Here is a 16,851-nt window from a genome sequence, read left to right as displayed (position 1 = left end):
AGCAAAGCAGCACATGAAGGGGTTGCTTTTGCACATGGTGTTGTGGGGGATACCATCTCCCTATTGCAATAACACTTTTGGTGGCCAGGTCTGTACAAAGAGACCAAGCAGTATGCCCTTAGTTGTGACATTTAACAACAAATAAAAGGGTTCACCATCAAACTCCTACCGCAGACAGACTCCGAGGTTCCAACAAACCATTACATTGTGTGTACCTGGACCATTGTGGTTCCTTGCAACCAAATGGTGCATACAAATATATTCTTGCTGCTGTTGATTCATACCCCAGATTTCTCTGGGTGTGGCCACAATGATTGGCTGACGCTTGAACTGTTATTAAAGAATTGCAAGTCTTCATCTGGACAATTGCAGTTGGAGCAGTCCACTCGGACCATGGCCCCGCCTTTGCCTCCAGGGCATTCAGGGACAGCATGGGAACGATGGGTGTTCAAGCACATTTCTCATCTCCCTAACATCCCAAGAGAAACGATATTGAGGGGTGGAAAACCCGAGACTTAAAGCATTCCTTAACAGCTAGAGTATTAGGTTAGGTCTTAGTTGGCATCATCACCTGTATGAAGTCCAGAGAGCACTAAATAATCCGCCCAGGCTGTCTTTGGGAGGATGTACCCCTATGAAGTCTTGTTTGGGACATCTGTGTATGTCCCAGATCCTGATGGCCCTGGTGCGGTGGCGGACGAAGCACCTTTTGACATACACGAACATGTCACTGTCTTGCAGGAATTGCAACAGTTTTGTGATGAAAATTAATCCGCACATTCTGCCACCTTGGGAATGAGGGATTTGCCACCAACCACAAGCTGGATTCCTAAAGTTGAGGATATAATTTGTGAAAAGATATCTGTGAAGGGGGAGTTTGCCCCAACCTGCAGAGCACCGGTTCCAGTCCTAGGAATACACTGTACCAGAATGGTCCTTCTTCCACCGCTGCCTGGTTCTAAAGAAAAACGCTTTGTTTCAACTGTCAGTGTCAAATTGCACAATGTGGCCGATCTTGAACAGTACACCACGAAGACTCCTGGGTAGTTCCCTCACCCCTATCACTACCATCCAGAAGTTACCTCTTCATTCACTCAACAATGTTGAAATTATCACCCATAGCATGGAGAGGGTGAGGAATTAACTTTTGCTGATTCCTGTCACCACACCATCGACCAGAAATTTCAAACATTTGTTTGTACTCTTCAAATGCATCACAAATGGATGGAATCATTTATTATATGATGAACCACCAATGGAAACGTCTACCAGTTCCCTTTCAGAACTTCAACTCCAGTTTTTGCACAGACTGCTTCTGGTTACGTTGCCGACACTGACAAATTTTCTTCAAATTCTTCAACATTGTTACAGTACCTGTATCAAAAGCATGTATGCTGTACATGTGGCTTACGCATAATTATTTGTTTCATGCATTATAGTATCTGTGGCTTCTTCTGACTGCTTGCCTTTCTGCTTTGGATTAGTTTTGTCATCATTTTCTTTCTGCTGATACACTGTGAGTATCTTCCTGAACGCTATGCTGCTCAGCTGTTGAATGAGATTTTAAAACTTTACCTATCCTCACATAAGCTCAGAAGAGACTTGTTCCTTGTGAACATTTCAGCTGTTCCAGTTCCTAATGGGATTGTTTGGGACGAAGTACCATTTAATATCTAGGGCCCTACAGAAATGGTTCAAATTCCTTATGTCTTTAAAGTATCAATAAATGATATCATTACACCGGGGTTGTTACTGTTGACTGGGATGTAAAAAATTGCTTCTGTATTTTCCGAGCATGAATATTATACTGTATTTGAAAGTGAGGATGTTTATATGAACACTGCAAATTATGGGGAAATGTTCTATTATCACCATTACAGATAGCATTTTCTACACCGAGCTGATACCCCAAAAATAGTTTATAATTCCACACAATGAGGAAATTGTCCAACTCCACCAGTGGGGTGTTAGAAGCATATGTAGAAACGATATTCTTATTTTCCTGAGCATGATGTTAAGGATGCTGAGTCTTTTTATTATTTCAAATTACCCCCTACAAAAGCAAGGAAAATGTTGCTAGCAGACACCAAATTGATTTATTCAGATTCCTTTGTTTCCCAGTTTACTATGAAGGCTATGTGTATTGGATAAAGTTGATTGTCTTCAAGTGTGTGGGGAACAAAAGATTGGCAAACACAGGGTAAGGGAGGCTTTATTTAGAGCATGCCTTATTCCATTTAAAATTGTGTTTCTCAATGACACCATACAGCAAACAACTTGTTTAGGCTAGGGAAAAATAAAATAAATTAATGTGCCCAGTTTTCTCTCACCAACTAAGTTCAGTTGTTGGCATAAGATTTTAAATGTTACTGAATGGGTGGGTTCAGAACTGCACCTTTAATTCAACACTATCTGGCCCCAACAGGTGGTTATTGTGGCCAGTGGACACAAATGGTTGTCATGCTCGTTTTGTTAACTTCACATGGGGTTTTAGATCAAGCAGACCTGACCCTCATTATGTCACCACACAACACTCTGGTACTGTGAGAACATACAGCGTGGGCAAACTTTGCCAACAATTATTAAAATCTTCCACATTGGCACCTGTAAAAGAACACTTTAATCTCCTTTCAGAAGATGTAGACTTAAAAGATTTCTTGTTAGGTCCCAGAAAACCATGCTCAAAAACTTTCTTATATGCAGTTTATAATTAAATTTGGAGATTTTCGCAAGTGAAAGCTGCAGCTTGTTTAAAGCAAATAGATGATAAAAAGTTTGAGAAAGCTCTAGCCGTTGTCGATATTATGAACACATTGTCCAACCACATTTACACATTAAACAACATAGGGGGTCATTACGACCTCGGCGGTCTTTTCAAAAGACCGCCGAGGCCGCGGGAGACAGAATACCGCCATTGCCGGCGGTATTTCTGTCTCCCTATTATGACATTTCCGCTGGGCCAGCGGACGGTAACAGTGTTACCGTCCGCTGGCCCAGTGGAAATGTCACATCAACATTGCAGCCGGCTCGTAATAGAGCCGGCGGCAATGCTGATGTGCAGCGGGTGCAGTAGCATCCGTCGCGCATTTCACTGCCCGAAATTCGGCAGTGAAATGCGCGACTGGGCTATGCCTGGGGGCCCCTGCACTGCCCATGCCAAGTGCATGGGCAGTGCAGGGGCACCCCAAGCCCCCTTACCGCCGGCCTTTCCATGGCGTGTGTACCGCCATGGACAGGCCGGCGGTCAGGGACTCATAATCCCCAGGGCAGCGGTGCAGGCACCGCTGCCCTGGGGATTATGACCGCCAGGCGAAATCCTGGTGGGAAAGTGGAGGGGCCGGCGGTATGACCGTGGCAATTCCGCCACGGTCATAATTGCTGGCGGAACACCGCCAACAAACCGCCGGCCGCCAGGGTCGTAATGACCCCCATAGTGTTTTCTGGAATTGACATTATTCAAAATGCTTTGTTACTCTTACACCAGAGAACAGTCTACTTGGGTCTATTATGCAGTTGAGTTGGTCGCTACAAGTTATTAAAAATGGCAGTGTGCCCTGGAAGCACCTTAACTCTAAGAAATTATTTGCAGCATTTAGTTTGACACGGAAACAACAGACAATGACTAGGAAAGAAGCTAATTATATCTTGCTAAACATCGAAAAGTCAGAACAATTGCCTTTTACTGTGGCAGAAATACCATTGTCAGTGTGGTTAATACATGGAGTGATCAATCTGCCCATTTCAACATTCATATTCACTTCCTGTTAAAAACAATTTCCTGTAGGCAGATTCGAACATCTAGGAGACTTACATCCATGAGGTGTGGGAGCTACCCTTGATTACAAATGTTTCAATGGTGAGAAAGAGGTCTTTCTTAACGGTAGCAAATGAGAGACTTTATAAGTCACCTATGATTTGTAAACAGATGTCCTTGCACAGAGCTTACAATGCTTCAGCCACAAACTTGGCTTTGTATCCAAAGGGTATTCCTGTCCCTTTGATTCATCCAGTGTTTCAGTTACTTTCGAATGGGAGTTACTTAATGCTGAGCGATCAAGCCTGCTGTGGAATGAGGTGTTTTTTAATGTAATTTCGGCCTCTAAAATGGTGACTTGTTGCAGAAACTTCATTTCCCCCCCACACGAGATAAAAATAACAGGTACGTGGCCTCACATTGCTACTTATAATGTAAATTTTGACAAGCTGAGGAGACCGAAGGCTTTTTTTTTTTTTTCAAGAACATGTGACGGTTACATCAGCCTGTGGAACGTATAACCTCCAAGTGGCAAGGTCATCCACAGTGATACATTCTCTTTTAAATACCAACTTTCCTAAACATTTCAGTGAATTAATAAGTTGCATATGTATTATGCCTAACACTGCTGGGATTGTGCACTTTTTTAATGTTGTAGGTTCTGGTTTTGTCAGCATTTTCCAAGGCATTTTTGGATTAATACTTTCAGCCATTCACTCACTTTTTTCAAGTGTTTTTGGAGGATATCTTATTACATTGACTTTAATTGGCGGTATGTTGCTGTTGCTATTTTTGATTCACAATGGCTGCTCCATCTCTCCAACAAGACATGGTGTTCCCACCAGCCAACCCTGTTGAGAACGCATGATGCAGTACTTTAGAGCAACACTCTTGGAAGAGCTAACCAGGAATTAGTCACTGTAATTTCGACCTGTTCTCAATTTTGTGCAGCCTGACTTTCCCTGCTCGTGGTGCCCTTTCGAAACTGCACAAGAGGTGTTTTGCCTTAAAACATGTACCATCTATGGACTTAAATCTGATGATGTTCCGATGAGTGTTTATTGCCGGAACTGTCCAAAGAGAATACAGTTGCGGGCTGCCTTCTATGAGCTGCCCCTTGTGGAGTTGCTGGCTCCTTATGCTTCAACTTCAGGCACTGCGCGGAACTCAGCCATCTCTGCCAGACTTGTGGATTAGGCAATCGACATGTGTGGTCCTTCTACCTTTTGGCTGTTGAGCTGGTGGATTTATCACCTGCCGAAGTGGGTTCCATCCTGGGTTCCCTTTGCATCAATGTGCTCAGAGGCCTCCTGTGAGATCATGATTACTGTTAATTTGGCATATGGATATTTTTCTAAAACTCTTAAATTTCCTGTTTTGAATTTGCCCGCACATCTCAGCCTTGTTTACTTGTCAACATTGACATTTTTATGTATTTTAAGTATATTTTTAGGTCGCTTTTGAGTAGTTAGTTTTAGTGTAGTTCATTTTGGGTCTTGGACCCTGCACTCAAACCCACAATGGGCAGGGTGTCCTGGGTTTCTTTTAGTGCTTAGATTGGCATCTTTAGCTCCAGGGCTGCGGACTGAATCCTTTTATTTTTATACATTTTACTTGTTTATTCTTTTTAATATATTTTAGCACAGCTTGCTTTTTCAGCAGGGTTGTTTTTATATTCTAATCAGCTACCTTATGGTGAAAACATTGTTAGTTTCTTGGCATGACATTTTGCCCTGAACCTTGCTCAAGGCTGTCATTGCACATGTTAGTTTACTTGGTATTGCCAGTCCAAGAGTTAGAGTAAAACTTCTCACCTTAGACATATCATGTCAGGCCTGTTCTCAACACATTGTGTTCTAGAAACACTTAGGAAATTTCCCTTGTTGCAGTTACTGCCGACCAACACCCCCCCACCCACACTTTTTGTCTGATATTGATGCTGACTTGACTGAGAGTGTGCTGGGACCCTGCTAACCAGGCCCCAGCACCAGTGTTCTTTCACCAAACATGTACCATTGCTTCCACAATTTGCACACCCCTGGCACACACCTTGTAAAAGGTACCAGTGATGCCAAGGGCCCTGTGACCAGGGAAGGTCCCTGAGGGCTGCAGCATGTGTTGTGCCACCCTAAGGGACCCCTCACCTAACACATGTACACTGCCATTACAGATTGTGTGTGTTGTTGGGAGACAAAAATCAAAGTCAACATGACATCCCCTCCGGGTGCCATGCACACAAAACACTGCCTGTGGCATAGGTAAGTCACCCCTCTAGCAGGCCTTAAAGCCCTAAAGCAGGGTGCACTATACCACAGGTGGGGGCATAGCTGCATGAGCAATATGCCCCTACAGTTCCTAAGTCCATTCTTTGACATTGTAAGTACAGTCTGGCCATATTAAGTATATGATCTGGGAGTTTGTCAAAACGAACTCCACAGTTCCATAATGGCTACTCTGAATACTGGCAAGTTTGGTATCAAACTTCTCAGAATAATAAACCCACACTGATGCCTGTGTTAGATTTATTTAAAAAATGCACACAGAGGGCATATTAGAGATGCCCCCTGTATTTTACCCAATCCTCTAGTGTGGGACTGACTGGTCTGTACCAGCCTACCACTAGCCAGTGAGTTTGACCCCCTGGGGTGAGAGCCTTTGTGCTCTCTGTGGCTAGAAACAAAGCCTGCACTCAGTGGAGGTGCTTCACACCTCCCCTCTACAGGAACTGTAAAACCTAGTGGTGAGCCTCAAAGGCTCAAGCTTTGTGTTCAAACTCCCCAGGGCACTCCAGCTAGTGGAGATGCCTAGCCCCAGGACAAAGCCCCCACTTTTGGCGTCCTGTCCAGAGGGATAATTAGGAAAAACAAGGAAAGGAGTCACCACCTCAGCCAGGACCATCCCTGAGGGATCTAGAGCTGAAGTGACCTCCTCCTTGCAGAATCCTTATCTTGGTTTGGAGGATCAGTGCCAATAGAGATAGGAATGTGCTCCCTTCGCCAAAGGGAGTGGGCACAAGGAGGGTGTAGCCACCCTCAGGGACAGTAGCCTTTGGCTACTGTCCTCTGACCCCTAAAACGCCCCTAAATCTTGTATTTAAGGGCTCCCTGAACCAAGCTAGTCAGATTCCCGATGACCTCACAAGAAGGACTCATTGGTGGAAACCCCAGCAGAGAAGGAAAGTAGACAGCTGACTTGGCCCCAGCCCTACCGGCCTGTCTCCTGCTTCAAAGAACCTGCAGAAGAAAAATGACGCGTCCTGCAGGTCCAGTGACCTCTGAAAAACCTCCAGTGGACAACCTACATCACAGAGGATCAAGAACTCCTCTGGACAGCGGCCCTGTCCAAACAGAAGAAGAAACCTCTTCTGAAGGACTCCCACCTCACTCCAGAAGTGTGAGTCTTAATCACTCTGCACCTGACGCCCAAGGCCCGAGTCCAGTTAGCCCAACCAACCAGAGATGACCCCCCCCAGGGGACGGCGGCCAAGTGCCCACCTTGGGGGTATCCTCTCCACCCCTCCACGACTGCCCTGGACGAAGATAACGGACGTCAAAGGACCCACTTCACCCGCAGCCACCAGGCCTTGAAGAAATCGACACCCGGTGCAGAGATGATCAACAGATGACCCTCTTCCCTATCCAAACATTGGGGTGCCCGAACCCCCCCCCCCCGCCAGACCTCGCCTGCAGCACCTGAGTGACCCCGGGGTCCCCTCAGAGTTTCATTGGAAACCAGACGCCCTGTTTGCACCCTGCACCCGGCCGCCCCAGTGCCTCTGAGGGTGTGGGTTTGGTGCCTACTTGGGCCTCCCCATTGCTTCTCTAACACCTCCCCCGGTCTCCCCTCCGAGCCGCGGGTATTTACCTGCTCTCAGACAGAATTCCGAGTATCCCCTGTCTCCATAGGAGCCCACGTTAGACTTGCTCAACCTTGGCCTCTGCACTTGGCCGGCCCCGTGTTGCTGGTGGTGGGTGTTTGGGGTTGACTTGAACCCCCAACGGTGGACTACCTATAACCCAGAGACTGGAACTGTAAATCGTGTACATACCTTTATAACTGTACTTTATTTTCTTCCCCCAGGAACTGTTCTGAAAATGCAGTGTGTCCACTTTTAAAATAGAGATTCTCTGTTTTCTTAAAAACTGTTTACTTGACTAAAGTGAAACAAAGTTACATTGATGTCTATGCTAAGTACTTACCTGCAACAGTATTTAATTCTGAACTGAGTCCTGTGGTTCTAGTAATAAAGTAACAAAATATATTTTTCTATATAAAAACGTATTGGTCTGGAGTTAAGTCATTGAGTGTGTGTTTCCCTTATTGTCTGTGTGTGCTTGTGTACAACAAATGCTTAACACTACCCCCTGATGAGCCTAACTGCTCAACCACAAATAGAGCATTAGTATTATCTGTTATTGCATCTGTCAAGCCTCTGGTGAACCCCTGGACTCTGTGCACACTATATCTCACTTTGTAGGAAGCTGGCTCTGTATAACTATGTCAAACACCACACAGGCCAAAGAAGGGTAGAGGGCGACATTCCAGCCAGCCATCTTGTGATGTGTGCCACGTCGAAAGCTGCACTGACCTTGGCTTGTTCTCTCCAGCCAACCGAGAAGGCTGCCAGAAGAACAGGCAGACCCCCTGCCTTCTGAGAGGGGCATGTTAGATGCTAGAAGTGTAGGTAGGAATTCTTAGGTTAATGATTATGCCAGAATGTTGGGACTGTTCGTATGTTTTGCTCTAATGGTCGCAATCATCACTGTTATGTTTCATCTCTTTCTCTCCTGGAACCTCCTTTTCAGTAGGCCTCCTGAATTGTTCCTTACTTAAACATACTCTTGATATTTTCAATTTCTTAATTGATAACAAATGGGATCTACTTTTCCTTACCAAAACTTGGTTAAAAGACTGTTTAGCCGCCAATATCGCTTTAGCCATGCCCCAGGGTTCTTCAATCAAACACTTTGACAGAACTGACAAAAACAAGGGTGGTGTGGCTATTATATATCGCTCTGCTTACTCCTGATCCATTTAAAAGAAAAAAAAATACCCCATAATAATAATGCCGTTCACTATTATTTTAGCCCCTACCTTTGTAGTATTAGATGCGCCTATTTTTCGTTCTCCTGATTCCACAGCTGCCTCCTTACTGACACGCTAGGTCATCTGTCCCTGTTCCACGCCAATTACATGGGGTTAGGTGACTTTAACCTGCCTGCTCAGCAATTCCTTAGCTCTAAGGAAGAATTTAATCTTGAGCAACTAATCAAGTTGCCCACTCACAATTCTGGTCACACGTGACCTGTTCCTGGCGAACCTGCTGGCAGTTAAGGTAAAGCCAGTTCTGAATCTCAGTTGGTGTTACCAAATTCTGATCCCATTGAATGTTGTTAACCCAAACTCCCCTGGAACCGCAAAGACTAACAGAGGATGTCCAGATCCTGGCACAAAATTATGAAATTGTCTTTTCATGAGTCGCTTAAGGCCTTTTCCGTCCAGAGGACTGGGGAGCTCAAACTAGCTGTATCCTGTTTCATTGGTTGGCTTATGAAGGTCATGGACACCATTGTACTGTAGTCTTAATCCCTATGCGCCCTGAGTCTTCAATGCCCTTAAGGTGGAGGAATCCACCTTAAGGGCATCCATCCTTGGATGCAAAAAACTGTAAAGGCATTGGAGATCTAAGTATGACAAGGGGGCAAAAGAGATCTATCAGTCCGCTCTCAAAAAATACCATGCGGACGTTCAGATGGCACGAAAGTCATTCATTGCAATGTCTATTTCAGAGGCTGTCAATCTTCCTCGAGAACTGTTCAAAGTGGTCAATTCTCCTCTTTCCCCCGTGGCAACTAATAACATCCTTACCCCTTCTATGGAGCTTTACAAGGGCCTCTCCGACTTCTTTCATAGGAAAATTCAAGCCATATACAAGTAATTTCCTGGACATTGCACCACTAATCAAGGAGCACCATCCTACACTCTGGTCCTTTAGTTTCTAGCTTTTCCCCCATTACAGTTGAGGAATCTGCAGCTGAGCTCACAAATTGCAAGTCAGGCTTTCCTCTTGACCCCTGCCATTCTTCAGCTTCCTGCACCAGTGGTGAATCCCTGTTTGAATAGGCTGCTCAATGAATCACTTGTCCAGATGCTGGTTTCATCCAGTTGGACACAAGCTCTACTGCTTTCCCTCCTGAAGAAGCCCTCAGCTGACCCCAAGGTTTTTGGCAACTTCAGACACATTTCAAGCCTGCTTAAAGTTGCTAAACTTCTTGAGAAGAGCATAAACAGGCAGCTATCGAATGTTCAATGGCATGTGTGGCTGCAGATACACATGCTCTGTGTATTTCCTGCCATCTAGTGTTGGATTTGGAGTGTTACAAGTTGTTTTTCTTCGAAGAAGCATTTCTGAGTCACAGGATCGAGTGATTCCTTCTTGGTGATACTGCTCATGGGCATAGATTCATTTATTTGTTTTCTCTTTGCCGTCTGATTCCCATGTGTATTTGTTTCTTCTGTTTTTACTCCGGTCCCAAACTTTCCTTAGGGGTTGATAGTGGCAATAACAGATAATACTAATGATCTATTTTGTGGCAGTGTGGTCAAGCAGTAGGCTTATCAGAGGGTAGTGTTAAGCATTTGTTGTACACACACACAGCCAATAAATGGGAACACACACTCAAAGACTTAACTCCAGGCCAATAGGATTTTATGTCGAAAATTATTCTTTTCTTAATTTATTTTAGAACCACAAGATTCAGAATTCAAGGAAGTACATAAATTGTAAGGTACTTGGCATAGGTAAATATGGAACTTTGAAGTAAAACAGGAAGGTACATAGTTTTTGCAGAAGCGGCAATAAGCTATTTTAAAAGTGGACACTGCAAAAATCAACTGTTCCTGGGGGATGTAAGTACAAGTTAGTTTAGCAGGTAAGTAAAGAACTTAAAAGTTCAGTCTCAGGTGCATAGGCAGCCCACCGTTGGGGGTTCAAGACAACCCCAAACACCCAGCAGCACAGGGCCGGTCAGGTGCAGAGGTCAAAGTAGGGCCCAAATAACATGGGCGCCTATGGAGATTAGGGGTGGTCCGGTTCCAGCCTTCTAGCAGGTACGTACCTGCGTCCTCTGGTTTGCAGACCAGGGGGGTTTTGTAGAGCACTGGGGGTGGGGATCACAAACAGGTGCACAAAATACACCCTCAGCGGCACAGGGGCGGCCGGGTGCAGTGTGCAAAGTAGGTGTCTAATTTAGTATTGGTTTCAGTGGAGGGACCTGGGGGACACTCTGGCGATGCAGGCAGGGCACAGGGGGGGGCTTCTCAGGCCAGTCCCCAACTGGGCAACGATGAGGGCCGCCTGATGGTCACTCCTGCACCGTTAGTTGGTTTCTCTCGGGCCTGGGGGCTGCGGGTGCAGTGCTTCTTCCAGGTGTTGGGTTCTTTGTTACCGGGCAGTCGCGGTCAGGGGAGCCTCTGGGTTCTCTTTGCAGGCGTCTCCGTGGGGGTGCAGGGAGATCGTCTCAGGGTGTCCACGTCTTAGGAGTCGCCCCTGGGGGTCCTCGCTACAGTGTGGGTTTCTGTGGACACAAGCTGGGGGCGTTGGGTGCAGTGTTGGGGACCCATGCTTCCGGAGTCCCTTTAAAGATGGTTTCTTCTTTGTTGTTTAGACAGAGCTACTGTCCACAGGAGTTTCTTGGTCCTTTGGGTTGCAGGGCAGTCCTCTGAGTCAGCAGAGGTTGCTTGTTCCGCTGGATGCGTCGCTGTTGCAGGTTCTTTGAGTCTGGAGACAGGCTGGAAGGGCTGGGGCCAAGTCAAGTTGTTGTCTCCGTCTTCTCTGCAGGGCTTTCAGGTCAGCAGTCCTCCTTCTTGTTCAGGTCGTCAGGAAATCTGAAGTCCTGGGTTCAGGGTCACCCCTAAATACTGAATATAGGGGTGTGTTTAGGGCTGGAGGGCAGTAGCCAATGGCTACTGTCCCTGAGGGTGGCTACACCCTCCTTGTGCCTCCTCTCTTTGGGAAGGGGGGCACATCCCTGTCCGTATTCCTATTGGCTATATCCTCCAAAACAAGATGGAGGATTTTCCAAGAGGGGGATCACTTCAGCTCTGGTCACCTTAGGGTTGGACCTGGCTGAGGGAGTGACTCCTCCTTGTTTTTCTCATCATCTCCCCGGACTTGCTGCCAAATGTGGGTGCTGTGTCGGGGGGGCAGCATTTCCACTAGCTGGAGTGCCCTGGGGCATTGTAACACAAAGCCTGAGCCTTTGAGGCTCACTGTTAGGTGTTACAGTTCCTGCAGGGGGGAGGTGTGAAGCACATCCACCCAGTCAGTGCAGGCTTTGTTTCTGGCCTCAGAGAGCACAAAGGCTCTCACCCCAGGAGGTCAGAAACTCGTCCCTCAGTGGCAGGCTGGCACCGACTAGTCAGTCCTGCACTGAAGGATTGGGTAAAATACAGGGGCATCTTTAAGATGCCCTCTGTGTGCATGTTTTAATAAATACAACACTGGCATCAGTGTGGGTTTATTATTCTGAGAAGTTTGATACCAAACTTCCCAGTATTCAGTGTAGCCATTATGGAAATGTGGAGTTCATTTTGACAAACTCCCAGACCATATACTTAATATGGCCACACTGTACTTACAATGTCTAAGAGTGGACTTAGCTGCATGAGACATATGCCCCTACAGTGCCTATGCCGTCACCTGTGGTATAGTGCACCCTGCCTTATGGCTGTAAGGCCTGCTAGAGGGGTGACTTACCTATGTCACAGGCAGTATTTTGTGTGCATGGCATTCTGAGGGGGATGCCATGTCGACTTTGCCTTTTTCTCCCCACCAACACACACAATCTGCAATGGCAGTGTACATGTTTTAGGTGAGGGGTCCTTTAGGGTGGCACAACACATGCTGCAGCCCTTAGGGATCTTCCCTGGTCACAGGGCTTTTGTTACCACTGGTACCTTTTACAAGGGACTTATCTGTGTGCCAGGGGTTTGCCAATTGTGGAAACAATGATACATTTTTAGTGAAAGAACACTGGTGCTGGGGCCTGGTTAGCAGATTCCCAGCACACTTCTCAGTCAAGTCAGCATCGATATCAGACAAAAATGTGGTGGGGGGGGAGCCATTTTACTACATGTAGTATCTACAAAAGTAGGAGGGGGGATGGGGAGGGGGGGAGGACACGGTCTTCCCACTTGTCACAACTCGCTCTGACAATATGGAAGTAGGCTCTTCACCACAACATTCACTCAGTGACCGAGTATCTCCCAGGAACGGACAACAACTTTGCAGACATGCTCAGCAGGATGCATCAATAAGTCCACGACTGGCAACTCCAAGTAGGGAATCCCTCAAATAAATCTTTTTGTCACAACTGAAAATGCAAATGCCAAGCTTCACATCCAGGTACCCACACCCTCTTTCCAAGAGCAATGCTCTATGGATGAACTGGTCAGGGATATTTGCTTATGCGTTTCCACCTCCCCCTCTCATTCCATTCCTGGGTTGGAAGATGAGACAAACGTCCCTCACCATGATCCCTTCTAGCTCTCTCCTGAGCACGACAATCGTTCACTACACTTCTGGATGTCTCGCTGGTTTCCCACAAGAAGCGGCCCACACAGGAACAAGGCTAGGCCAGACATTCAGACCCCAGTCACTCAACCTTGCGATATGGCTCCTGAAGTCATAGTTTGGTCATCTACAGTTTCGTTTCGAACGTATGAACATTCTTAAAGAAGCTCGTAGAACTACAACTAGAGCATGTTCTGCTGCAAAAAGGATATGTTTTGTTTGCTACTGTCAGACTAAACACATTAACCCCATTAAGGCTTCAGTCTAAGACATTTTTTGCTATTTGCTTCACTTGCAGAAAACAAACTTGGCTTAATCTTCTGTTTGTCTACATCTTGCAGCCATAGCTGCATATTTACGAAACAAACAACATACTTCCTTGTTCAGAATCCCAGTCAATAAAGCCTTCATGTGAGGCCTTGAAAGTCATTCTACCCAGAATACCTCCAGCACCGTCCTGGAATCTTAATATTGTGCTCACTAGGCTCACGGGGGGCCTCTTTTTGAGGCACTTCATTCATGTCCTATTCAGTTCCATTCCTGGAAAGTGGCATTCTTAGTCACAATTATATCACTCAGACGTGTACTTTTCTTGCAGATACACAGACAAAATAGTTCTTCGTACAAACCGAAAGTACTATCTCAGTTCCATAATAATCAAACCGTTGAGTTACTGGTTTTCTTCCCACAGCCTGACTCAGTTGCAGAAAGAGCCCTCCACACTTTAAATGTTATATGGGCGCTCATGCACTACATTGCCAGGACTAAACACTACAGGAAAACTAAACAGCTCTTTCTAGATTCCTCTGTTCCTCATAAGGGTAACCCAATATCTAAAAATGGTATAGTCAGATGGATAGTTGAACGCATACAGTTAGAAGTAACTCCTGGAGCACATTCTACTAGGAAAAAAGGAGCAACCATGGCTTTCAAAGGGGACATTCCTTTCGTTGACTTTGAAAAGCAGCTACTTGGTCCATACTGCATACATTCACAGAGCATTATTGTCTATTATTGTGTAGATATCAAGCACGTCAGCAAGCCAATGTAGGGCAGGCTGTACTAAGAACTCTTTTTCAAACAACTGTAACTCCCACAGGCTAGCCACCGCTTTCATGGAGGGACTGCCTTAGAGTCTATGCAGAGCATCTGTATCTACAGCCACACATGCCATCGAACAGAAAATGTTACTTACACAGTAGACATCTGTTCGTGGCATATATTACTGTAGATTCACATGCACCCTCCCTCCCGGGTGCCTGTGGCCGTTCCAATTACCTTATATTTGTATATATTTTGAGAAATGTACATACATTTGCATGGGCATCTTTTTCTATACTCTCTCACCCGCCTGCAGGAAAACAACCTAACAAAGGACTTGATGCCAGAGCCCAGTATCCTCTAGAAGGAGTCACTTGATTCCTGTGACTCAGAAAGGCTTCTTCGAAGGAAAACAACTTGTAACACTCTGAACACAACACTAGATGGCAGGAGCTATGCAGAGCATGGAGTGTCTGGGCATACCCTGCCTGCACTATCTTATGCAGAAAACACAGCTTCCGCCAAGGCAGGAGCAAAGGAGGATACTACTGGCTCCTGCCAGTACCACAATCTGTGCTAGCCTGGAAGCCGGCAGGTACCTTAGGGCTCCTCTTGTGTCTCCCAATGAACTAGACATTGTGGGTGCCACCGGCGGGCTCCAGGGCACCCACCAGTAAAGAAAGTGTCTGGCTCTTGCCAGGGACTGATGGGGCTTTGGACTACCCATGCAGCCCCCATAGAACCGGGCATTGTGGGTGCCTTGGGTGGACACTGGGCAACCACTTAGAAAAAAATATTGTTGATTTCCACCAGCACTGGTAGATTTGTTGATGGGGAGCCAGCAGAAGCTGTGGGGGCTTTGGGGGTTCCCCCACTTTCTCCAACATTGAAAAAAAGATGTGGGTGCCTAGGGGTGAGAGATGGGGAGAAGTAATGGGGGAGACCAGGGCAACCAAAAAGCTTCAAATAAATAAAAATAAAGTGACAAGAACCTTAGCCCTCACCATGCACTGCTTATGACCTCACATATTACATCACTCATGACATGTTCCATGACATCATTGATAACCTCTCTGCAACATCTGAACTTGCATCATTGATGACAACCTTACATGGCAGGGGTAAAAGTTATAGTTACTTTAGGGCACAAGTTACAGTTTCCTGATATACCTGGTGAATTTTAGTGGTTAGGTTTGTTTAAAAAAGTATGTTTTAACTGACATTTTCACCGATCTGTAATGTTCCTTTTACTTTTGTATGTTTCAGTGTATAGTGAATTTGCTTCTTGTATTTTTGTATTTTGTTTGAATCATTTAAAATATGTACACCTGTGTGTGTGTGTGTGTGTGTGTTAGAGTAGCCAAGCAAGCAAAATGGTTGACATAGATAAGTGCAGTTATCAGGTCAGATGCAATATGTTTTCTTGCTTGGTACATAAACTGTAGTTACATGTTGACTTATGTTTTTTTTAACCTGTTCTTTTGCAGCCACTAAAGAAAGGGGAAAAAGAAAAGAAAAAGAGCAATTTGGAGCTTTTCAAAGAAGAACTTAAACAGTAAGTTTAACATAGTATGCAGTATGCAATGACTCTTTATTGGTTTTGTGCAGGTTGTAATTAATGGTGTGTTAGTAAAACGCACTCCCATTCTTTAAAGAAACCTATTTGCGCATAGCAAATCAACCTCCTCCACTTACCCCTTCTCCTCCACCTCATGGACAAATAATTCAAATACCTTTTTCTCCATACTGGGTATCATTAATAGTAGATCATTTATCATGCTTTTTTTGGTAAGATGGCTGTGTATTGTTTACAGGAAGAATCTCCAGTAAATTGTGTGTACAAATGAAAATTGTAATGAAGATATATAGCCTCCCCATTCACGCCTAATCAGTGTAAATGTGACCAATATGATCTTACGGTTTGTGGCAAGCCAAAAAATGTGTCATTCAAATATTTAAAATAAATCGGTAATATGTATTTTATAGAGATTGGAGAACAGTCCAGTGTGTTTGGAATGGTGCACTTGTCATTTCCTGTTTTAAAATGTGCTGCCTCTAATGGCCTCTTATGTAAGAAGGTCTTGGAGAAATATGGGAATTCAGATATAGGCTGGTTTCTTCCATTGTACTTTACACCCTCTCAGTGGAATATATCCTTTTTGTCTTTGTAGCGTATTTCGACCCTTCACACAGCACTTGAAACATAACTTTCATCAGGACTTTGGGTTATGTCCTTTAATATATAGTGTTGATGCCTTATGTGCAAGTAGTTAGTTGTCACATGGTGTTAAATTCTGATTCCTCTATATTGCCTTTTGTGAATGGATTGTAGATTACAAGCATTTCATTTTTCAATCTCTACTTCATTTGCATTTTCCTTTTCAGCATCACATTTTTCTCTGTGGATTACTGCATCATATGAATTTGTGCTGCTTTAAGGTTGACAATGCAGCAAATGTTTGAAATTGTTATGTGACATAAT

At 45.1% G+C, this 16,851-nt stretch overlaps 1 protein-coding gene across 4 annotated transcripts in view; it reads left to right on the top strand.

The window, feature by feature from the left end:
• The window catches only part of U2SURP (U2 snRNP associated SURP domain containing), a 478,698-nt gene that overhangs the window by 76,750 nt on the left and 385,097 nt on the right, over window positions 1-16,851 (top strand). For all 4 annotated transcript variants that reach the window (XM_069213906.1, XM_069213907.1, XM_069213910.1 and 1 more), the window contains one exon: window positions 15,857-15,924. In XM_069213906.1, coding sequence (XP_069070007.1) covers window positions 15,857-15,924 — 68 coding nt within the window. The remainder of the gene's footprint in view (window positions 1-15,856; window positions 15,925-16,851) is intronic.

Source organism: Pleurodeles waltl, chromosome 11, assembly GCF_031143425.1.
Source record: "Pleurodeles waltl isolate 20211129_DDA chromosome 11, aPleWal1.hap1.20221129, whole genome shotgun sequence".
NCBI lineage: Eukaryota > Metazoa > Chordata > Amphibia > Caudata > Salamandridae > Pleurodeles > Pleurodeles waltl.
This window is presented reverse-complemented; position numbering and strand designations above follow the sequence as displayed.